General features: G+C 42.7%; 2 protein-coding genes across 6 annotated transcripts in view; one reads left to right on the forward strand and one right to left on the reverse strand.

Annotated features, from left to right (window-relative positions):
- Window positions 1–19,409, forward strand: LOC139642988 (nectin-3-like protein). Of its 5 annotated transcripts, none has more exons than XM_071518092.1 (8): window positions 1–755; window positions 3,127–3,465; window positions 3,584–3,889; window positions 4,540–4,633; window positions 5,070–5,224; window positions 6,244–6,349; window positions 6,439–6,548; window positions 19,186–19,409. In XM_071518092.1, coding segments are annotated over exons 1-8 (1,167 nt in total). In that variant the 5' UTR covers window positions 1–700; the 3' UTR covers window positions 19,188–19,409. The 5 variants fall into 5 exon arrangements, with proteins under 5 accessions (XP_071374193.1, XP_071374192.1, XP_071374194.1 ...); XM_071518091.1 differs by lacking the exon at window positions 19,186–19,409 and adding an exon at window positions 7,100–7,551; XM_071518093.1 differs by lacking the exon at window positions 19,186–19,409 and adding an exon at window positions 7,100–7,551 and having other exon boundaries at window positions 6,442–6,548.
- Window positions 14,574–23,774, reverse strand: part of LOC139642986 (gap junction alpha-8 protein-like) — a 20,317-nt gene continuing 11,116 nt past the window's right edge. Inside the window, 6 exon segments of the mRNA XM_071518088.1 lie at window positions 14,574–14,801; window positions 14,906–14,938; window positions 15,174–15,204; window positions 15,444–15,567; window positions 16,315–16,620; window positions 16,767–16,853. Coding sequence (XP_071374189.1) covers window positions 14,706–14,801; window positions 14,906–14,938; window positions 15,174–15,204; window positions 15,444–15,567; window positions 16,315–16,620; window positions 16,767–16,853 — 677 coding nt within the window. The 3' untranslated portion in view covers window positions 14,574–14,705.

A 23,774-nucleotide genomic window follows, 5' to 3' on the forward strand; every position in this document is an offset into this window, starting at 1 on the left:
ACGCAATATGCTGTGAAATTGACACGGTAAGGCGGCTTGAAGTAGCCTGGTCCTGATAGGGAAACATCCAGACAGAGCTGTGTGCAGACAGAGGAACAGGTAGATGACTGTTGTTTTTCTTAAGGAGCTGACTGAGTTGGGAACACCTCCTTCGGGTCGGTAGACTAACACTTCTGGCTGATTAAAGAAAATTACATTTTATAGCCTGAAAAAGTCAGGTAACATTTTCTCTAAATGAACGGCGGATGGCAGCAGTGCACTTGCAAGCCTCTGCTGGACATAGAAAGGAAGAAGTAAGGGGATGCTATTCGAGAGTGAGGCTTTGGTGAGGAAAAAGTAATCTACTTCTCTGCATGTATTTGCATTTTACGAGTTCGTGTTTATTTCACGTAAGTTCAGGAGATCAGGCTGTGCTCGGCAGGCTTTACTGAGGGAACGAAGTTAGAGGAAGGCGGAGTGGATGGCTGATGGCGTGGGCATGAAAGATCCACTCTTCAGGACCGAACCGAAGCAGACTGCCGTTAGCTTAGACCGATAATACGGAGTTCGGTCGTGAGGCCGAACGTGGCGTAACCACACGTATGGATCTGTCTGTCTGTGCGATCATTAGCTCCTTGGTAGCTACTGCTTTTCAACAGTAGGCCTGTGGAATCTGTGGGACCATTCTTCATTAACTCTCTTAACTGAGCGCTACAATATAATGTCGCCATGCATGTGGCTGCTGATTGCTGTGGTGGTGTCGACAGATATTGACGGTATGCATTGGCCTTTATTTTGTTCCTGGTATTTTTAAGCAAGCTGATCCCGTGGTAGTAAAAACCTTTACACAATTTATTTTTGTCGTTTTGATCCTTTCAGGGACTTTCCAGCATGCAGGGACAGACAGTATCTCTAGGCATCACAGTCTAACAACATAACCCATTTTTCCTTTAATATAGCCTATAGGCCTAGGCTAATGGTAGCCTTGTAATTTATCATATTCTTAACAATCGGCTACATACTAATACACCACTTGGCTCAAGACAACTGTCAACACGTTAGTGCAGTGTGCATGTGTGTTCAAGGTCTACTTTTGCGTTGCCTGTGTCCTCAATGTACTGTATCTTTCACTCGCACCTTTCTTTGTTCTCTGTGCTCTGCTCGAATCCACTAACCTTCTGTCCTTTAGTCTATTTGTATTTAATTGTCACACCCAATAAGTGAAGGCACAGATTAACATTTTTTGTCATAAAAATAATACCATAATTGTAGCATAATGTGTCATTTTTAACTACCGTATAAAGGCTGCATGTTTATGTCTAAACTGTAAACTCTCCACGTGCACCACCATGCCCCCCTTTGGCCAGTTGGTATCAGTCCTTGACTCATGACCAATCTTTCCAAAGTTTCGTGCAATAACTTTTTGAGAGACTTTTGCTAAGATACAAACAGACAAACAGATGGAATGGGGGCGAAAACATAACCCATGTCCAACTCCGTTGGCAGATGTAAATGTATCTTCTTGTAGTGAGTTTGATGGATCATTGTGGAGCATGAACATAATTGATGTGGCTTTAGTGGTACAGGGTACAAATACTCAGGTATTATGCAGATATTATGAGTTGTACAAGACTGTGCAAACAACTCTGGGTAATAATAAATAGGATGGATTTAACATTAACAGTAGTGGGGTTGCAGTCAGTTCCAGGGGTGGTGAGGCAGCGACCCTCTACGAACCAGTGATCCCTTAAAATAACCTTACATTTTCATTAATTTACATGAGTTCACTCCTTAATTCATGCAAAATCCCATTATCTTTAATCCAAAAGATATCCTAAAGATATCTATATAATTCAGCTTTGACTATCTGAAATGTGAATTCCCATTGAAATTATGCCTAGTTGTATGTAAAATTCAAGATATCTTCACTGTAGTTCAGACTAGTCATAATTTCAAATAAATATATCTATAATTCCTCATAATTAAAGCTTAGCTTAGACATAGACCTCTCCAAAATCACATAATCCTCTTTCATGTATTTTATGTTTGCCTATTCAACTCTGACATCAATTCTTTAACCAGTGATTAACTGAATGCAACTTTTTTAATCACTTAAGTGTAACAAACCACAGGCAACAGACAAAATAATGGAAACACATTTTAGTGAGTTTTGTAAGCATATGTGGCTTTGGTTAATGATTCTGTCTAAATTCTAGCATGAAACTGTTGATTTACATCATTACTAGGGCTGGACCCGAATATTCGACTATTCGGATATTCGTTCATTGGGTAGGTATTCGGTTTTCAATTTTGGGATTCGGATATTCGTTTTTTTAAATTTAATTTTATATGTAATCCGTAAACCGGTTGCCATTGACGCTACGAAGCAGTTTCTTTTTTTTTTTACTTTCATTCAAATGTCAGTCACATTTGCTGATCGCCATGGTGGCACAGAGAAAAAAGTACGACCTGAAATTCAAGCGATCAGTTTCAAATTTGCTGAACAAAACTCAGGAGAAGCAGCAGCAAGACATGTCTCCATTGATCTTTTTTTTTTTTTTAATCTTTTTTTCTAAGGTAGGCTACCGGTATTTTGATACGGGGCTCTCCCTCTCTCTCTCTGCGCTTTAGAACGTAACCGCTGTGAAACAATCAGAAAATAACGTTTTAATTCTCTGATTCAACGGCTTTCTCGCTATTACCGCTCCCTCTCTTCATTCACTTTCTAGCTCGCTCGACCATCTCTCTCTCTCTCTCTCTAGCTCGCTCGACCATCTCTCTCTCTCTCTCTAGCTCGACCATCTCTCTCTCTCTAGCTCGCTCGACCATCTCTCTCTCTCTCTCGCTCTCTCTCTCTCTCTCTCTCTTAATTGAAGTTATATGTATGTTAAGTATGTTTTCAGCGCTGTGTTTTTGTGAGGAGGAACTGTGACTATGTGTGAACTTTGTCGGGTGAACTGTTACCTGTGTATGGAAAGCCAAGCAGTTTGAAGGTGCCACAACTCCATTCTAAATACTTATGGAGCTCACTGTGTTCCCTGAAAATGTGTGTGTGTGTGTGTGTGTGCAAGTTTGTGTGTCTTCTGAATCTGATATGATAGCATGTTTCTGATTGCCTGATATCCTGAGATCTTATGCACCTTGCAGCTATCAAGGTGATTGGAGGAAACAGGACTGCGGTGCAGGGACAGAACGTTTCCTTACCCTGCAGACTGACCGAGACAGTGGAGGACCTCTCTCAGATTTCATGGCAGAAGCAGACCAAAGAAAATCCTGTGAACCACAACTTCTTCATCATTTCACCTAAGGATGGCCCACATCATGTGAATGGAGTTGATCGATTCAGTTTTATTGGAAGCATAAAAGACAACAATGGATCTCTCCAGTTATCCCATGTCAGATTGTTGGATGAAGGCATCTATACGTGCATCTTCACTTTGTTCCCCAGCGGAGCCCACAAGACGGGGATACGTCTGACAGTGCACGGTATAATGACGCTTTGTATTAAATGAATGTTCTGGATTGTGTGTGAGAGAGAGAATAGTCTGTTGTTTTTACTTGTCTACCTATTGACTAGTTTGTTAGTGTACTGTATCTCTCTTAGTTCCTCCAGCCACAAGCCTGGAGGTTGAAGATCATCCTGTTTTGGGGGACAAGGAGGTCACCTTTGCAAGCTGCGTGGCTGCTGGTGCCAAGCCTCCTGCACAGATGAGCTGGCACACCGGGTCTCTAGCAGAATCGGTGAGGACAGTGACCAACTCCACCCAACATGCCAACGGCACCACCACGACAGTCAGCAGTCTGGTTGGCGTACCAACCAGAGAGGTCAACCATCACTTGGTCCAATGTGTGGTCACCCATGACGCCCTGACAACAGAGGAAACCCTGCCATTCACCATAGAGGTTTATTGTGGGTACACTCTTACTGCTGTAAGGATATTTACTGTTTTAGAAGGAAACTCTCAAATGAAACCATTCAATTAAATTAAGATTTTTTTTTTTTTGTATTATGTTCTTGTGCACTACAGGATAAACTGTTCTGAGTCTGTTATGAGTCAGTTCTCATACCAGCCCACATTACCAGCTGAACACAGCACAACTGTCTCAACCAACACTAGGCCATTGTCTGGTATAATGCTGAGCCAATCAGGTCACTGTCTGCAAGTCCCACAGTGAAAAAAAACGTGTATATCACCTCTGTCTGTAGTCTCCTCTTTGTGTTTTGTTTGAGGAAACATTCCTGTCTGACATGTAACCATGACCTACAATGCCCTCATTGAAACTAGAAAGAAACTACTGCCCAGTGCAGAGTCATCTATCAAACTGCCCAAACTGGTCAGAAGACAAACAGCATTTGCAAACGCAAACAAAAGCATCGTATCATCTACAGTAGAACAAGTATTCCTCGTATTCCGTTATCATTATGCGGTAGCGTTATCATTATGGATGCTGGGATCTCGAGTTCAGAGCCTGGGTGTCACTCTATTATCATTCTGATGTCATTTATATTGCACAGTTACTGCAATAACATGGCTGTCCATCTCTTCTTCTTCCTTGCAGTCTCACCCATGTCATTGAATATTAGGGAAGTATCCAAAGATGTGCTTGAATGCGTTTCTGATGGCAATCCTAATGCGAGCTACACCTGGAGCAGGTAGTTTGAATGAACCAGTTTCAATGCAAATGCTCTAAACATAGAAACACATTCATTTTTTATGACGAATATTTACCTTGTGGCTTTGTGTGGTTAGCCGTTCTCACAGGCCTTGTTATCTGTTCCAGTTATAGCAGATTGTGTGATGAAAATGTATGCACACAGGCAAAGCTGAGTTGAGAAACAACCAGGGTGTTTCACAGCACAATTCATTCTCATCCATTCTCCATACATCCACTGCCCCGTTGATGTGTTTCTGTGTAGAGCGACACTAGGTAGACCATCAATGAGCTTCACATCTTTTTATCTTTGTCCATATTTATATATCTAACCACAGACACAACAGTGCCTAAATGAACATATCACAGAATAACAGCATTTCTGCCCTATGAACATCGATCAACTCATGCTGAGCCTTGTTGTTTTCCTGTTTCAGAGTCAGTCAGCCAGTGCCTCAGACTGCCGTCGGAGCAGAGGGTGGAAGACTACAGCTCATCAGCCTCACCGCTGACCTCAGTGGCCTCTACCGCTGTGAGGCATCCAACCCATACGGAAGAACATTTGGTTACGCCTATGTGCACCTGACCTCAGGTGAGATATGTTTTTGTTCTCTCTCTCTCTCTCTCTCTCTCTCTCTCTCTCTCTCTCTCTCTCTCTCTCTCTCTCTCTCTCTCTCTCTCTCTCTCTCTCTCTCTCTCTCTCTCTCTCTCTCTCTCTCTCTCTCTCTCTCTCAGTAGTTCTTAAATTAGCATTCTTGGCGTATCTGAGTCTGTCTATGCAAAAGATGAAGATAACTATTTTGGAAGTGCTTCAAACTTGAGAACATGTATTTAAAAAAAGAAATTGAGGTTGGTTGGCATGTGACATTTTTCAAGTTAGGAAAAAGTTATGATTATGCGCTATCTTGTGCTAGTTTGCTTCCTGGTAATGGTAGATTACATTACAAATTACATGCTATCTCTATGAAGGCTGTCTCTGGGAAATACATCAACATACAATTAAATACAGTGCTAGTCAATCAGTTATCAGTATGTTTTATCTTGATTCCAGGAAAAGTAAGACTTAAGATAGAGACGACCCAGCATTGGACATTGAAATCTTTTGTCTTCAAGTTCCAGACTTTATTTGTCCTAAATGGGAAATTTGGGCGCAGCAAGGCATAAAATTCATACTCACAATAGACAAAATATAGAGAAAATGTACAACACACAGTAAACATACACATTTAGACACATCAAATGAACAATGTTAAGTGAAGAAAACAGCCAACGAAATGGGAGCATGGGGTTGAGAGTCTGTCTGTTACGGATGAGCAATATTAGTCTCTCAGCCTCAGAGTTACTGCTCTCATTAAAAGTGTGACTGTGATCAAATTTACTCCCCGCTCAGAGTAGGAGCTAAAAGTTAGTGGTTAGCTATCAAGTGTCTCTCCCTCTGACAATGAGTATGAGTTGGTCTTAAGAATTTGCCTCAGTGTGGTCTTCAGTCTTTTGAGTTTCCTGCAAACTGAGAGGTGATATGACCTCAGGGTGTGTAATAAGATATATCCCACCAAGTCATTCTAAATCCTGTTTTTATACTCTTCTTATCTCTGTCCTGTCTCCCTACAGGAGCCTGCACCACCTGTTGGACCTTATTTATCATTACTTTAATCCTGATGGCTGTTGGTGCTGGTATCGCCATTTGGTTCTGGCATAAATACAAATATTTACCAAGGTATCTATTAGTATTTTACATTTTTATTTTAAATATCTATACATTTAAGTCTTTTTTTTTTTTTTTACATTAATTGGTGGTTCATAAAGCAGGAAAGAAGATGGGAAACTGGCGGAGCAGCACCATCCCCTATCATCGCAATCACATCAGAGAGTAGAAGAAGAAAAAGGAGAAGGAGAAGAAGAAGAAGGACAAACATGTAAAATATTTTCTTATTTGTTTGGTTGTTTTGTTGTCTGTTTTATTTCCCCAAAAAGTTAATATGTGCAGGTCTTCTAAAAGTAAAAATAAATAAATCTTAAACTAACTAAATGTAAGGCCTTAAAAAGTATTAAAATATCTTAAATACAGTTATTAGAAGCCTTATTTTTTCACCATGCCATGTCAGGTTCACACTTCATGTCCATTCTTAGATTAATACAGAACAGGGTTTGTGGTACAGTATGCAGAGCATGTTTTTTTTGACTGTATCTGCTTTTCTTAACACAAGTGGATTTCATCACCCTTAACAGTTCTGTTCCTGTTTACAGCCTCTTACCATACAGCCTCTTACCTCTGTTCAATTGGAAATTGAACAGTTTGTTTTTGACAGTGTCTTTATTTTGGTTTTTAAATTGAGCCTAAATTCAGTTCCAGGTAGCATTAAAAATGTCTTCAGTTTTGGTTTTCTGAAACCTGGAAATCTTTATAGACACTTTCATATAAAATGAATTGCTGTATTAATGAAACATTTTGAATTGTCTCCCTTAGAGACCTCTGGGATGACCATGGAGGCGACGGCATGTACAGCAGTTGTAGCGCAGACATTCCTGGCTTGACCTTAATATCTGCTCAGTCCTGCCTCAGTTGGTCGGTGGACAGATGCAGGCACCAGAGCGTTCCTACCAAGCTGCCTGTCTTTGGAACCAACTTCAGCTTGTGATTAAGGAAGCAAATTGTTTGGAAATGTTCAAATCCAAACTGAAAACATATCTGTTCTCACTGTCATACGACCAACCCCTAGTCCTGTCCAGTTCAGAACCAATACATTCTCCTCTCTTACATTAGTTTAGACAGCAGTAGTGCTGAAATGATTAGTTGATCGACCAAAGATGAATCTATTATAATTTTGATAATCGATTAATCGTTTTAGTCACTTAATCAAATTAAAATACCAAACATTTGCTGGTTACATCTTCACAAATGCTAAGATTTGCTACTTTTCTCTGTTTCATATCATTGTAAGATGAATACTTGAGTTTTTCTGCTGATCAGACTAAGTAAGACATTTTAAGAATCACTTTGGGCTCTGGTAACTTGTGAAGGCCATTTGTCATTATTTTTGACATTTTATAGACAAAATGATTAATTGATTATTCTAAAAAATAATAGATTTATCACTAATGAAAATAATCGTTAGATAATAATCGTTAGCCCTAGACAGCATTAATATGGATCATTACACTCTCTGCATGTGTGCTCAGAGTGTGTGAGTCATGCTCAGTACAGCTGCATGTATGTGTGGCTGTCTGTCTGTCTTTCCTGTCTTTTACCTGTCGCACGCTGTGACTTTACCTGGCAGTGAACACAGGTGCTGCCCTAGCTGCACGAAGTCCCATCTTTCTGCCTCATCACGTTTCTCTTCGTCTTATTTAATTTCTTACCTCATTGCCATTGTCCATGTTATTGTCCATTTTATTTTTTTGTCTAGGGACCTATTGCACGCTCAGCTGTCCCGGTGGGGGATCTCCCTTTGAATTGGCCCACCCAAGGTTTCTTCCATTTTTTTTTTCCTTACAAGGTTTTTCTTGGGAGTTTTCCTTGTATTCACTGAGGCTCTAAGGTTGGTGCTGCCAAGTAGGCTAGGCTAGATGCTAATAATAGTAACAACAACAACACTGTATTGCCTCATTTTGTGGATTGTTGCTGTAAAGTCTGTAAATATCAGTTTGCCTGGCTTCATACTGCTTTTGTGTTTTTTCCTTCTTTGTCCTTCCTTCTTTTGGGCCTCTATTAAATAAAACTGCAAGTTGGCACTGAAAGGCAAACCAGTTAAACCAGGATGTATTTATCATGTGGGTTTTGCAGCTGTAACCAGTAACGGTTATAACTGCCAGCGGTACTACCCTTTTCCTTCCTGACTGCCAGTGGCAGTAAACAAAGTGGATGACTCGTACCAGTAGTGTCACGAGGAACAACACTCACCTACTGGTCAGCCGTAGAAGCCAATGGCAGAATAGCTGACCCCAGCGTGGACCCAGAGGCCACATTAAGCAGGGTTCCCACGCGTCCTGGAAAACCTGGAAATTTAGAGACTAGTTTTCCAGTCATGGAAACACCTGGAAATTGATTAAAATGACCAAATATCCTGGAAATAATCTATCTTGTCCTTGAAAAGTTTAATTGTATTTTAGCCCCTCACTCAGATCGCCTACGATCCTATAAACCTTATATATACCAAGGTCGAGGCAGCCCGGCCAGCATCAAAAAGATACTGCAAGTACCGCAGTATATCCTGTAAAGGGCAGGAGACTGGGTCTAACCCCCTGTCCCCGCACCATGAAGAAAACGCAGCCCAACAGTTTCCATACACCAGTCTTGTGGAAGGAGCCCTTGCACTCTGCAAGGTCTCACAAATTGAGGGCTCAAGGTCAGTCAGGAGTGACCGATCCCTCTCAATGGCCATACCCAGAGTTGAAGGAGGCTCAGAGACGGATGCCAAACCTTCCCATCCAGCTGGGACAGGAGTTCCATCCTCACTGGGAGCTGCCAAGGATCTCCATCCAGCAGACTGAGGAGTGTGGAGAACCATATCCTCGATGGCCACTTGGGGGCCACTAGGAGGACCCTGTGATCCGACAACCTCACCCTGTTAAGCGTGGGCATTATCAGGGGGATCAGAGGGAATGCATAAAGGAGACCCCCCGGCCAGGTTTTGGTGAGAGCGTCCATCCCAAGCAGGGCACAGGTCTCCGCCAAGGAGAACCACAGTGGATGATGAGTTGTGCACTCTGAGGCAAATAGAGCTACATGGGCTTCCCTGTACCGATCCCAAATCATCTGCACTACCTGAGGGTGCAACCTTCATTCCCCAGGGGGCAGCCTCTGGCAGGAGAAGTAACCCGCCACAGAATTCGCTCTGCCTGGGAGGTGCATCGCCCTCAAGGAGGCCAATCGAGGATGAGCCCATGTCCACAATCTCTGGGCTTCTCTCAGGGAGTCCAGTGACCTGGTCCCCCCTTGATGGTTGATATGAAACACTGCTGAGGTGTTGTCTGTACGAATGAGCACATGCAGAAGCCAAAAAGTGCTTCAGCGCCAAGTAGACCATCTGGAGTTCTAGGACATTGATGTGCTGCCCTCTCCATTGAGGGCGCCAAACTCCCTGGACTGACTTCTTCTGCCATACTGCCCCCCAACCATGAGGTGAGGCATCTGTCATCACCACGTCTCGCCTTGGCCGGGACCGAGCTGAGAGAAACACCATGCAGCAGAAATGTGCTGTCCCGCCACCAGTGGAGATGAACAAGGCACTTGTGAGTGACTCTGACCTTGACCCACCTTGGTAAACGAGGATCCATGTGGAGGCTGTTGAACCACCTCTGCAGAAGGCATAGATGCAGCAGCCCCAGGGTTGATTGCTGAGGCCGCTGTTAGGATCCCCAGCAGCCTGAACCATGTCTGGATGGTCAAACTTGCCCCAAGGTGGAAAGACTGCACTAGGCCCTGAATCCTCTCTACCCGCCCCACAGTCGGGCGTGCCGCTAAACAATAGACAAGCCGATAAAGTTTGTCTGCTGTGTTGGATGCGAGGACCCTGGATGTTGTTTGTTCTGCCTCCCGGAACAAGGGGGCGCAAATAAGCCAGTCGTTAAGATAAGGGAAAATTTTTACTCCCGTCAGGCATAGTGATGTTAAGGCCGCCCTCATGCATCTTGTAAAAATGCGAGGAGCCAGGGACAGGCCGAATGGAAGGACTGCAAACTGGTAGGCTTGGCCTTGAAAGGCAAAGCGGAGGGGGGGGGGGGGCTGGTTGCGCCCCTGTACGCGCTGGGGCCAGCGAGGCGGAGGCTGCTCACCTCTGGGCTGATGCCAACTGCCTACAGCAACCTGTCTGTTGCCAGGGCTGCGGCGGTGGGTTTAGATGATGTGAGCGTCATGGGTCTCATGCGCCACGTTGCCTGGAGCACTGAGCTGGTGGTCCCATACTCCTACCCCGATGACCCCAGGCCTCTGAAGCCTGGCTCGACTGCTTCCTGCGCTCCAATGCCCTTTCTGCCTCCGGTGCGAACAACTGGCCAGGCACAACAGGAAGCTTTCGTAGTGTTTGTCTACAATCATCAGACATAGGCACCTGTGCAAGCCACACCTGATGATGTGTCACGACGAGGGTGGACATCAAGCAGCCAAGTTCTCTGGATATCAAACCAAAGGCCTGAAGTGCCACATTGTTTGTGTCACCCAACTCTCTCCCTTCCTGCTCTGGCTATGACATTTGGGACTCGGCAAGGAGGAGCACAGAGAGGGAGATCCCAATATGAGCCATGTGGGCAGCAGTGTCACAAGCCCTCGAGAGAAGGCTATCCGTGACCCGGCACTGTGGCCTGGGACATTAGGCCTTGTCTTTTAGTGCTTAATCCAGTGAGAGGATCAGCGAAGCAATACACTGGTCCACAGGAGGCACGTGAACCAGGCCATGTTCCTCTGCGTCGTGCATGGAGGCCAGGGGTCCTAGCATCCCTGCCATGGTGGGCAGATGCACTTGTATCCGTCCAGCAGCCCTTCAGCTCCTCCAAAAAGGGAGGTGAGGGTGGGACATCAAAGGGTGGGGCTGCAGGAGTCCGTCGAAAGAACGGGTTGCCCACAAGGTGAGTAGCCAGTGTGTCATCCAGTCCTCCCTTAACAAGGGCTGCACGCAGTGTCGCTCGCAGTGGGCAGGGTCCCTCCCCCTGCTCAGTGCTCCCAGAGCTCCTGAGGGAAGTCTCTGAGCCCTCCTTAGCCTGTACATTCGCAGGCTCAGCCACCTGAAATGACAATTCAAGGGAAGGATCCTCCCTGGGGCTAAATGCACCTTTGTGGGCTTGAAACATAGAGTTAGAAGCCCATGTTGACATGACATCGCCCCCATCCTCATCTGAATCCCAGGGAACCACCTGAGGTGGGGAAGGTGGAGCCCGCACCAACGCTTTAAGCTGCTCTATTTCAGCACGTAAAGCTGCCATCTCCTGGCGAGAGGGAGCTTTCTCCTTCGCCTTTTTTCTTTCAGGGCTACTGCGTTCTCCATGTGGCCTGCCTCTGCGCTTCTCCCGCTGTTTGCGGGAACCAGAGCTTCCATGACAGAGCCCAGACGGTGGAAGATCATCCCCAAACAGGAGGCCTTCCACCTGACGCAGCCTTCCTCTCTTACTGAGAGTGGCAAAATGCTGCAGTTAATGCAGTTAATGCATGGGTTCCCTAAGGTGACCCACACCCAGACACTTGCGGCACAACTCATGGCCATCCTCAAGCTGAAGGGGGGGCTGGCAGTCAGGAATGAGTAAAACAGAACTGAACATTGTGTTGCGACCTGTTCTACTTGCATTGTGTGTGACTGTTAAGCAGTTGGTGCATGTGCCTTATGTCGTTACAAACGTTTGTAATAATGTTTCTGGTAGAACCCTGTTGAACAGGCTTTATGTTTACCAGTGTACTCAACATGTTGTATTTTGAGCGTTTAATTTATAGGTACCTTGAGTTAAGATGGACTGAACTAAAAAGAATAAGCTTATGTGACATTTTCAAGAAAATTAGTTTGTGTTTTACACACAGTAGATTACCAAGACTAATGTCAACAAATTCTCTACATCTCCAAAATGCATTTTTATCTTGTTTATCTGTCACATCAGGTTGACCTTTGTAACTCGTGACCTTGGTATTATAAGGTTCTATCTGACCTTTTTGTCAAAACTGAGTTAGTCGCATGAACCTATTCTATGAGTGCCTGTTGACATATGTGTGGTGTTATTTTTTTTTTAAATAATGATTTTTGAGTCTGTAATTTCTAAAACAAAAGGACCCATCTCCATTTAACTCAATGGATGCTGAAAACTTTGAAGCTCAATATCTCAGAACTATCCTGAAGGCAGATATAACCTTATAATTCTAAGCTCACAAGCTCCTTAAGTTAATGTTAACTGTGTGTTTTTGTAGTGTGCAGAGAGGTTGCAGGGAGTAATAGCATGTCAGTAATAGAGAACGATGTTTTTATGCCTGCTTTACTGTTACATTATATTTTGACTCTTTTCCAGCTGTTGGTTAGGATTAGAGAAGAGAGCAGGTTTGTGATTAGTGCAGTAGACTAGTAGTTTGAAGTTTGGCTTGCATTTGCTTATTCATGTTACTCATGTGCCTTCTCATTTTTAACTGTTTTCAGCATTTTTTTTTGTATGCTTGATTTTGTTAATAAGTAAAGCATTGTTCTCAGTGGCTACCCCTGCCTGTTCTTCCCCCTGTTGACAACTGAAGATAAAGCTTGATAAAGCAGATGCTCCGTGTTGAGCCTGCTGGGATTACAGTGAAAGTCTTTATTGTCTGAAATGACCTTGCACAGTATCACACACAGCAGATATGTCTGCAGAGCAACAGATTCCAGGGAAGTATTTGTGTCTTACTGTACCACAACATACTTTGCCTGACTCACCAAACATACCCAGTCACAGTGAAGCAGTAAGATTTAGCCGTTCATAAGCAGAACAGCACGACTTCCCCATTTTCAGCATCATGCTTTATCATGCTCACAGACTGTGATATTAAACAGAAGTTTTTGTTGTGACTACACACAAGTGGAAAGAAAGCAGCAGCTGTGATGGGAAAGTCCCAGTGTCATGGCAATCTTAGTGGTTAGGGAATGGGAGGGTTGTTCTTTTTCTTTTTTTAAGGAATGAAATCCCACATATTTGACATAGAACAAGACCTAAACTAGTTCCACTGAAGAAGAGAGAGTTTGAAGTACTTGTTTAGGAGCGGTCTTTTAATTAAGACTACCTAATTACCATTATTTGCAAAAATTTGCAACAAATTTGAGTTGAACTGAAAACAGTGTACAAGTCATGAACTTCAGCTGGTGTTTTTCCAAACTTCTCTGTTGCTTTGTGGTGTCGTGATGTCCTTCAGCTTTGTTAATGGTTATCTGTATTCACTTCGTTTCACTTCACTTCATGTCATTTCACTTAATTTCACTTCACTTCACCAACCGACCTGAGTTGCTCATCAGAGGCTTAGCAACATATTTTGTATGTAGTTTTTGACATTTCATAATTGAAGGGGTTCATTCCTAGACACAATATATATATTTTGGAAAAGAAATTGCTACCCAAAATACCCAAAAGTAAATATTTCAGAAACACAGGTGATTCTGTCCTCAACCAGCATAACCAAAACATAACTGTGTTGTAAACAAAGGTCTTAAGAAGACGATAATAGTAACCCACAATGTGCTTTACACCAGCGCTCTGTGCTCTACTCCAGTAGCTCCACTTGGTGGTAAAATCTTCATTCAGATGGTGTTACAAAGTGAAGTATTACGTAATTTCAATCAGGAAGACTACTTTATCATTCACTCATGCTTTCTCGTTACCCAATCAGAGTTGGTGAACACTTTCCCTCTTTTCCAGAGAACCAATCAGAGTTAGCCGTCACTTCCCTCTCTTTTTCAAAGAGCCAATCGTCTAAGTGACGGGAGTATATACAGGTCACCTTCTATGCTATTGCCCTTCTCTAAGATCTATGCCATATGCTGCTGTCATTCTAGTCGCTGTGCTTATCTTCGTCCCTCCACCACCCCATCACCACTGATGTCCAGGCTCCAGAGGAACTCCCCAGGGGGACATCCTAATTCCTATGTCTATCCCGGATGTACTCCTAACTTCACGATGGGAGGAGTTCCTCCATGGAGCTTACATTCATCCTAGTCTCTCCAGATTGAACTAAATGTATAGTAATATATAGTTTTATGTATACTCTTTGTTCCATGGACCTGTGACATGCAGCATCCTAGCAGCAAACAGCCAGTGTTTTGGGATTCCCCTTGCAACTGTTGAGTTTCACACTATAAGACACAGGATGAACCCGATTTGCCTCTGTAAGAACACAAATGAAATGCATTACTGAGTTAAGAAGAGCTTGTAGACTTCATCACCTTTGTATGTAGTATGTAGGATAAAAGATATGGAATAAACAAAACTAATTGAGAGCATTGGTATCCCAGATAAGATTGGTGTTTTGGGTGTTTATTTACAATGTTATGAGTACTGTGGTGAGTTACATCACTTCTAACCACCCAACACTCCCATCGTCTCTACAGTCCCCCTCCCTTTTATTTTTCCAGCTATGCTTCATATCAGTGAGCCATATCATTGCGATGAAAACACTTATGGGACTCTAGTTGACTAGCAACAGTTACCAGGCAGTTTTCATAAACATCTTCTTCCTGCACCTTGAAAAAGGATGGATAGAACAAGAATGAATGTCTCAGTTTATATAATTTGATTTCAGTCTCTGTGGACAGCAAATTGTCTTAACAAATCAATCAACAGTTACCAGGCAGTTTTCATAAACATCTTCTTCCTGCACCTTGAAAAAGGATGGATAGAACAAGAATGAATGTCTCAGTTTACATAATTTGATTTCAGTCTCTGTGGACAGCAAATTGTCTTAACAAATCAATCTGTCTATTGACAAGTAATTGGGAATTGCTTTACTCCAGTTTGCTATTATCTAAATTTAAAATGAACTCCATTCCTTATAATTCTATACATTGTTTATACTTTATAAAAATGTAATTAATTGTAATAATTACAATATTTACCATTTCTGTAGTGGGAGGTGGAATGCCACTTCTGTAAAAAGAAAGATTGATGTTTGGGCAGGGTCACATTTACACAATCCTCAAATTTAGATGATCATTCCATCTATCTTATTTATATCCTTATACTGTATATATCCTTGTCACCTGTCTTTATTAACATGGAAGGATATAGTGTTTTTTGTATAATGCCAACAATTGCACACTAAGAAACTAAACTGAGGTAGTAAGTCCTCCGGAGTTAATGAATGACCAGAGGCAAACCATACCTACCCCACCGGTACTTTGCAGGCTCTTAGACTGATCCAGGAAACCACAAAGATCGAACAGATCACAAATACACCAACAGCTCCTATCACAATCATCAGTGTCCCACTTGTTTCAGTTGCTGCTACATCTGTAAGAAGAATGTGTATAAATCAACCAACTAGCTCACTAAAGCAGTAATATGCAGTATAGGTGGAAGCTCAAAATACACCATGTAAATACTGACTTGTCTTTGTGCACATATTGTAAATTAACATTATGCAGCTGTGGTTTGGGAGGTCATTGTTTCAACAAGGAAGCAGAAAGAGACCACAGCCATCCTGTGACGCAGGGGTGCAGCTCTCAGGACCTGTGCTCTCTCAAAGCCAGCCTTAACATTCTGATGTTGCGTAATGTACAAGTACAGTAATCTTGAAGCTCCCTTGAGACTCTACTCGTTACAGTAGAGTGCAACATGAGGTGTGAGCAGTCAGCCACTGTGGGGTCTTAGTGGAGCGTTTCAAACATCTTTAGAAATTACCTGTGCATGTGCCAGTGCATGTTGTTTTAACCGTAAAGGCATAGGCAGCTCTTGTTGTTTCTAGGGGACCGAGGAGTGTTTGCAGCAGGTGATTATATTGTCTACACTGTGTGGGTTCACCAGGTGTGCACTGAACATTGTTTGCACTGTGCAGGTAGTAACTGGCAGAGTAGGATTTTTTCATTCATGTGTGTGTACTAGTGAGCGGTAATTGTCAGTTGTGTTATCTTTAATCATCCCGCATTTGCTCTATTCTTATGTATAGCCTTCCCTTTTTTCCCTTATCTGCTGCTGCTGCAATGACCCAATTTATCATGGGGGTTATTAAAGTGTCAGCTAATGTAAAGATTAGCACACCTGTAATGAGAAGCTCCCATTTCTGCTCCCAGGGTCCGTCACTGGTGGTGGTCTCACAGGTATAGTTGCCTGTATGAGACACTTGTGCTGCTCTGATGATCAATGCATAGAGTTCGCTGTCTGTGTAAGACATGTTTAATTTGAGGCTGTCAGCTTCAGGAAAGCTGTGTATGCGTCTCTCTGAAGTGTAGGTGAACAGGCGATCCCCATCCTTCTTCCATGTCAGCTGACGGAACCTACTCAGAGATTGGTTTCTGCATGGCAGGATCACTGTGCTGCCAGCCTGCTGTGAGATGGTGTTTCCATCTGAGAGGGAAAGATAGATTTAATGCCCCCTAAACCCTGTCAATATTATGTTAAGCTTCATCATACTGTAGCCTATATGCTCCCTGCTAGCTCTTACAGGTGGTGAGAAAAATAAGAGCATACTAAAATTCATAAATGTATTTTACCTGTTGGTGAGAAAATCCAGCTTATGCACCATATCAGAGACAATGTCCTGTTCATGACCGAATCTCTAGAAAAGTCCTCCATTCCACCTTCAGCATTATTGAAACAAAGACAGTTGAGTTTTGTTCTGAACATTATATTTATGCGAGTTGATATAGTGTGTTAAATTCAGGAAATACACAATTTTTGGAATGTGTGATTGGCATTTATACGGAAAGAGATTAGTGCCAGCAGAGATATATTTGACTTGCTTAAATTTAAATTTGTGATGCTCATATTGAACCTTATGAACATTTGAGCATTTAACATATTGTTAAATGTTTTGGTATTGTTGAATAAATGAATATAAAAATGTCATTTATAAGGCACAGTTTGCCTCAGTCAGTTTTCCCAATTCAAATTCAGATTTTTTAATTCAGATTCAGCCTCCTGAGACACACATGGCCACATGGGACCGTTGACTGGAAGGCAGCCACCTCTCCAAAACTTGTAATTTGTTATAGGTTAGTGAACATCATAACGTGATTTATCAAGCTAAAAAAATGGTTGTCTAAAAGCATGTGAACATCTGGATCCTGCTAACAGCTGCTAGCTGTTGGCTACAAGGGCTACAGTCTAACTAGAATGCTGGGAAGACAAATGTTTGAAAAGAGTGACAATTTATATGATTCCTTCCTAAAAAAAAAAAAACATACAACTGTGCAACATACAGTACTTAAGCAGTATTCTATACTACCAGTGCTAAATATCCAAATATGACAATGCTGAAAACAGCTATAGCTGTTAAACAGTACAGCTGTCTGTAATGTAGCAAACTGATGTGCCTTCTATGCATAGTAGTAGCAGGTAGGATTTTCAACTCTTTCACCAAGTGGAGAGAATAAGGCTCAATCGTTGGCTATTGAGATGAATACAGCACAGTGCCACACGGCTTGTGGTTGGCTAAGTGAAGAGTGTTACAGGAGCAGCAGCTGCCTTCCAGTCAACATTTAGGAAAGAAAAGTCCTTTGTGCCCAGATTTTTGTATCAAGGAAGCTGAATCTGAATTAAGAAAACTTAATTTGAATTGGGAAAACTGAATTTGAAATTATGTCTAAAAATTTAATAATCACATTCAATTTCAAGCCGCTGCATTCAGTTTCAAACTGTACCTTACATATTCTATTTTTTTATTTATTTATTCAACAAATCCATTATTTGAATTCAACAGTTCATTATGAGTATGAAAAAATCTGATTTATGCAATTCAAATCTCTGCAGGCACTAATCTTTTTCCATACCATTTGACCCAATTATTGATGCAATAAATATAGCCACTTACCGCATTGTCTATCTGCTTCAGATAGGTAAGTTCCTGAACACGCAGCCAATGATGCAGTCCAACGTTACTGGGGCAACAGCATGGAGAAAATTTTAAAATATGTAAAAAAAATATGTAAAATCCTAACAATAACTACTACTACTGTAGTTGACACGCATGTGAATGAAGTGTGAAAAATTCCAACATTGTAGTCCAACTTGACTGAGGGTACAGCATGGAGAACATTAAAAAAAAAAATCTAAAAAATACAAAACAATGAAAAAGCTTACCGCTATAGTGCGTCTATCTGTATGATGCTGTAGTTGAAACGCATGAGAATGAAGTGTTAGATGTAGCATTTCAACCTGCCCAAGCCATCCGCCTTAGCCCAGAAGCCAGAAATGGTCTCTCTATACAGGAAGTTCATTTTGAGCTGAGCTAGGTGGGCGGCTTGGCTCGGGTGGTGCTTTGTGACATTTCTCTTGAGGTTGAGGCGCATATTGTGAGCCTTGTTGTTTGTCACTGACAGTCTGTAGAAATAACTGAGCACACTGTCAAGGGAAGTGTAGACCCCACGCTGCCATAACTTGCTATTGTGGTCTTTGCAAACAATATTTTATTAGTGATGTGTTCTTGATATTGTACCATTCTACTCATAGGATCTACTGAGTGTAAGGGAGAGCTGTAGGCCTTAGATCACAACACACACGTGTCACATGTTACATGGTGTAATAGTCTGTGGTGGAAATTATATTATACCATTCTATTTCTCTATGCATTAAGCCCTGTCTTAATCCTCTGTTGCTTGCAGTGCTTTTCCACTGGCTTTAAACAATGGCTACTGTGTGAAGATGACCCTGGAACGCCAGACAGTAACCAGCTCTAGCCCGTTTATCTTTGTTATGCACAGATGTACCCTTATTGCATAATGTTTCAAGTATAAGAATGTGTCGGACTTCTCATGACTCAGCTATTTCTACTACATGATTATAAGACGGGTGGACAAAACAGAGGGTTTCGCCCTTTGCTGATCACACCTGGTGTGAATGCATCGTGCCTTGTCTGCAGGCAATAAAGACGACAGAAAGACAACTCTACTCTCCAAGTCTCTTTTATTACAGAAAACTTCCACCACAATTTGGCATCACAAACAGGATTTCCACGTGGGCGGCGGCGGCTCAGCGTTAAGGGTCAGGAGTCTGTGGCCACAGCCGGAGAGTAGATCTCTGCGGATCCCGTACCTCCCTACCAAGGGTTGGTGGAGAAGGGGAACCTCCCGATGTACTGAGCCCGGTGCTGATTCACTGCGAGAGTCCGAAAAGAACTAGGCTGACTGGAACGTGAGACTTGTCTTTCTGGTGAGTAAAACTGTACAGTCTTTCTGCAATTCCTAGAATAATGTTGTGTTGATTCTGGAAGATTGGCAGGAAGGTAGAGAAGTAGGGACTCTTTGTAATTATCGACGGGTCACTAGGGCGTGAGATCCAGCAAAAAGGCTGAGACCGCTAGTGGAGTTGCCTAAAAAGCATAGTACTATGAGATGAATCTATTCTGTAATTTCTAGAGTCACAAATAATTGTAATAATTGTTGTGTGAATTCTGAGAAGATTGACAGATAAATAGGGATCCTTTAAGTACCGAAGGGTCGCTAGTGGGATCACCTAAATAGGCCTAGTACTATAATGGTAAATGTTTGCCCCTCGGGCTGGGGTCAACTATGGTTTCGTTGCAACACAGGTGTCAAAAGGATCCTAATTGGAGAAAAGAACATGAAATTTTAGATGTAAAATATCCACAAGATATTCATCGTAAAACTGAATTTAAAGAAAAAAGTTGACAAAATGGGACATGTCTACTTGGGATCCGGACAATAAATAAATAAATAAATAAATAAACTGTGGTACGGCAGGCCATTGGGCTAGAGACTGTCCAGTTCCTGTGAATCGCCCAGGGGACAAACCACATGCGGACTGACGGTGCGGGGGGGCGTGAGAAATGGAGTGAGAAACACTCAGACTGCTGACCAAAGACAGCTGCTGAAATGATAGTTCACTCTGGACAGGAGCACACACACACACACACACACACACACACACAGCACATGTTCATTTAGGACCAGATAAGGACTTTGAAAATAAATGGTACAAAGAAGGTCAGAAAAGTGACATGTTGAGGACAGATTGGTTGTATTGGTGTAAGGATAAAATGTGCAGCAGGAGTGCAGCAGAAACCAGATGTCTGAAAAAGGTTTATGAATAGATGGACAGAAAACCACATATCTTATTGGCAAAAACACAAAAATGGAGATGGAAGGATTTGGGCCCGTGGGTTACATGCTATGTAGAAAATGAGTATTGGCAAGAAACTGAAACACCACTAGTGTATTACAACAAAGTACTAAAGGCCTATAAAAAACAATGTGCACTAACCTTCTATGCAAAAAGAAGAGTTGAATTGGTACCAGAGAAAACTTCACCCATGCATGGTTAAACTATGGTACAAATAGGGTTAACAGCAGAATCTCACACAAGTCCCACCTACCTTGTGGGCGAGCAGCAAATATGACGTAGGGCTAATGAGGGGAGTGGCCCCAGTGGAGATAACACAATTTTTTCAAGACCTGCAGGCAGTAAATAAAATAGTGTTGCTCGAGCTCCTTAAATGTGTCTAACCCCATACTATTTTGTTACAAGTGCTGGCTGAGAGTAAATGGTTTTCTGTGGTTGACCTTGCAAATGCATTTTTTCAGTATTCCTGTGCACAAAGACTCCCAGTACTGGTTTGCTTTTCATTCAAAAGTAAAACATATACGTGGAACCAATTGGCTCAGGGTTACACAGAATCGCCGGCCATATTTGCAGCTGCTTTAAAGGAGAACTTGGGCTCCACCCACTTGGTGGCAGCGACTTACTGCAGTATGTTGATGATTTAATGATTTGTTCTCCATCGAAGGAAGCATGTGAGTTGGATACAAATAAACCGTTGCAACATTTGGCTAACAGGCCAGAAGTGACCTTCCTGGGACATGTGATAGCCTTCCAAGTAACAGCCATCCAAAACATTCCAAAACCACTAACTAAGAAACAGGTTATGTCTTTTTTAGGAATTACTTCCTATTGTAGACAGTGGATACCTAATTATGCAGAAACTGAAGCTCCTCTGTCAGCAATAGTACATGGTAAGGGACTGACTGCTTATCAAAAGCTGACTTGGACTCAGAAAAAGCATTTGTGGCTCTGAAAAAAGCATTACAATCCACGCCCACATTGGGCTTACCAAACATGAACCGACCATTCACTTAGACAATGGATGAGAAAAATGGCTACATGACATCAGTTTTGCTACAAGAACACGGGGGTAAAATGAGGCCAGTAGCTTTCTTTTCAACTAAACTTGATTCTGTTGCAGCAGGACTGCCAAGGTGTCTGAGAGCAGTCGCTGCAGGTGAAAAGACAGTCTTAGCCTCTAGGGACCTAGTAGGCTATCAGGATTTAACACTGTTAGTACCACATGCTGTTTCTATAATTTTGCTTGAACAAAAGACAGCTCATCTGTCAGCAGCAAGATGGCTGAGATATCACACTGTATTACTAGACATGCCGAGAAAGATGCACTGTTCTAAATCCTGCTGCACTTCTCCCCACAGCAAGATGAAGGAGAGCCACATGACTGTGTTGCAGCAATAACAGAAGTTTGCTCCCCCAGGTCTGACTTCCGGAACTGGAATTATTTGTGGATGGCTCCGCTTTCCAAAACCAGCTGACACACATCAAGCAGGTTTCGCTGTGGTTACTCAACATGATACTATAATAGCAGAACCGGCAAAAACAGTAAATATCTACACAGACAGTAGATATGCATTTGGTGTGGTACATGATTTTGGTGCAATCTGGAGACATAGAAAATTCTTAACATCTGCAGGGACTGGTATCAAACACCACACCCTGGTAGCTGGTTTGCTGGAAGCGGTGCTACCCCCAAAAGCAATTGCTGTTGTCAAATGTGAAGCTCACACAAAGAGAACTGACCCCATTTCACAGGGAAATGCTAGAGCAGATGCAGCTGCAAAATGTGTAGCTTCAATGCCATTTACTGTGCAGGCAGCCAGTATTCCACAGGAGGTGACGCCAGAGGCAGACCTGAAGGATCTGCAAAGCAGAGCAACACCGGCTAAAAATAAAATATGGAAAGCTGCAGGTGGTTCCACGGAGGATGGGGTTTGGTACGGCCATGATGGTAAACCATGTTTACCTAGATGTCTGTTTCCTTTCTATGCAAAATTGATACATGGAGTGGATCATGTGTCAAAGGGGGTAATGATGGTGGAAGTAAACAGACATTGGTTCACAAAGGGGTTCTCAAATTACTCAAAATTTGTTTTGAACGATGCTTAGTTTGTGCAAAACACAACTCTGGGAGAGGTCAGCAGATGACACCCAGTGCCCATCCAGCACCATCAGAACCATTTGAACACCTACAAATGGATTCCATTCAACTGTCACTGAGTGAAGGTAAGAAATACTGTCTAGTGATAGTTGACATGTTCTCTAAATGGGTTGAAGCTTTTCCCACATCAAAGCAAGACACTGTTGCTGTGGCTCTGATAAGAGAAATCATTCCCAGATGGGGAATACCACATAAAATCAGTAGTGATAATGGCCCACACTTTGTAAATGAAGCTCTACAGGCAGTAAGCAAATTCTTGGGAATTGACTTAAAATACCACTGTGCATATTATCCAGCCAGTGGAGGTGCTGTTGAAAGAGAAAATGGCACTCTAAAAAATAAATTGGCTAAATGTTGTGCTGAAACGGGACTAAGCTGGACAAAGGCACTACCTTTAGTCCTGACACAAATGAGGGCCAGAATCAGGAAGAGAAATGGCCTGAGTCCATTTGAGATTCTTTTTGGCAGACCTATGAACACGGGGAATGGGCCCCAGAAAAGACAGCTCCCCACAACAGAGGAATGTGATGATGAAATGTTGCGTTATTGTGCAAACTTATCCTCTGTGTTGACTGACATCCACAGACAGGTGAAAGACGCCCTGCCCAGAGAGGTCAAGGGAACGCTGCACAACCTGAATCCCGGAGAGTGGATCGTGGTGAAAGACTCCAGGAGGAAAGGCTGGAGGGCGCCCAGGTGGACCGGACCATTCCAGATCCTCCTGACTACCGCCTCAGCAGTGAAGGTCGCAGTGAGAGCCACGTGGATCCACGCCAGCCACTGCAAGAAGGCCCCTATGCCCACGGCAGCAGCTGGTGCAAAAAATCCAGATTTCTACACTTATGACAAATGCCAGTTCCTGGGATACTCAAATTGTGCCCAAGCCCAGGCATGTGAGGGGGTTATCAAGGGTTCAACATCATGTATGGCCGTGAATTTGACCATTCAATGTTCAGTAAAAGATTGTGTTTTGACTAAAGTTCTGAGGTCCACCACATAGTCCACTTAGGGTTTTATTCTCAGGATAGTGTAAAGAATAGTTTCTTCACGTTTAGCAACATCTCCTGATCCCCGTTTTTTATCTATAGCGACAATAACTCAGGTGATAAACATAAGATGGCAGGAGAGACGGTGACAGGGTTAGTATAGATGCAATCAGTAGCTAGAATATGTAGCAGTTTAATGAATAAAAAGCAGCGGGGGATCTGACTGAGATGCTGGAGCCCCAGATCTTAGAGCTCTGTATCTTTTGGCTGTAGTCTTT

The sequence above is a fragment of the Centroberyx affinis genome, unplaced genomic scaffold, assembly GCF_046629955.1.
Source record: "Centroberyx affinis isolate AG114_WGS23_722 - 3 ecotype Tasmania unplaced genomic scaffold, CSIRO-AGI_Caff_v1 ptg000550l_1, whole genome shotgun sequence".
NCBI lineage: Eukaryota > Metazoa > Chordata > Actinopteri > Beryciformes > Berycidae > Centroberyx > Centroberyx affinis.

Bases quoted from the DNA above. Each gene is read 5' to 3' on its own strand.
- LOC139642988 (XM_071518089.1), top strand. From the start codon at position 701: ATGTCGCCATGCATGTGGCTGCTGATTGCTGTGGTGGTGTCGACAGAT. The intron at 5,225-6,243 runs GTGAGATATGTT...GTCTCCCTACAG, and splicing joins CTATGTGCACCTGACCTCAG to GAGCCTGCACCACCTGTTGG. The intron at 6,350-6,438 runs GTATCTATTAGT...TGGTTCATAAAG, and splicing joins AAATACAAATATTTACCAAG to CAGGAAAGAAGATGGGAAAC.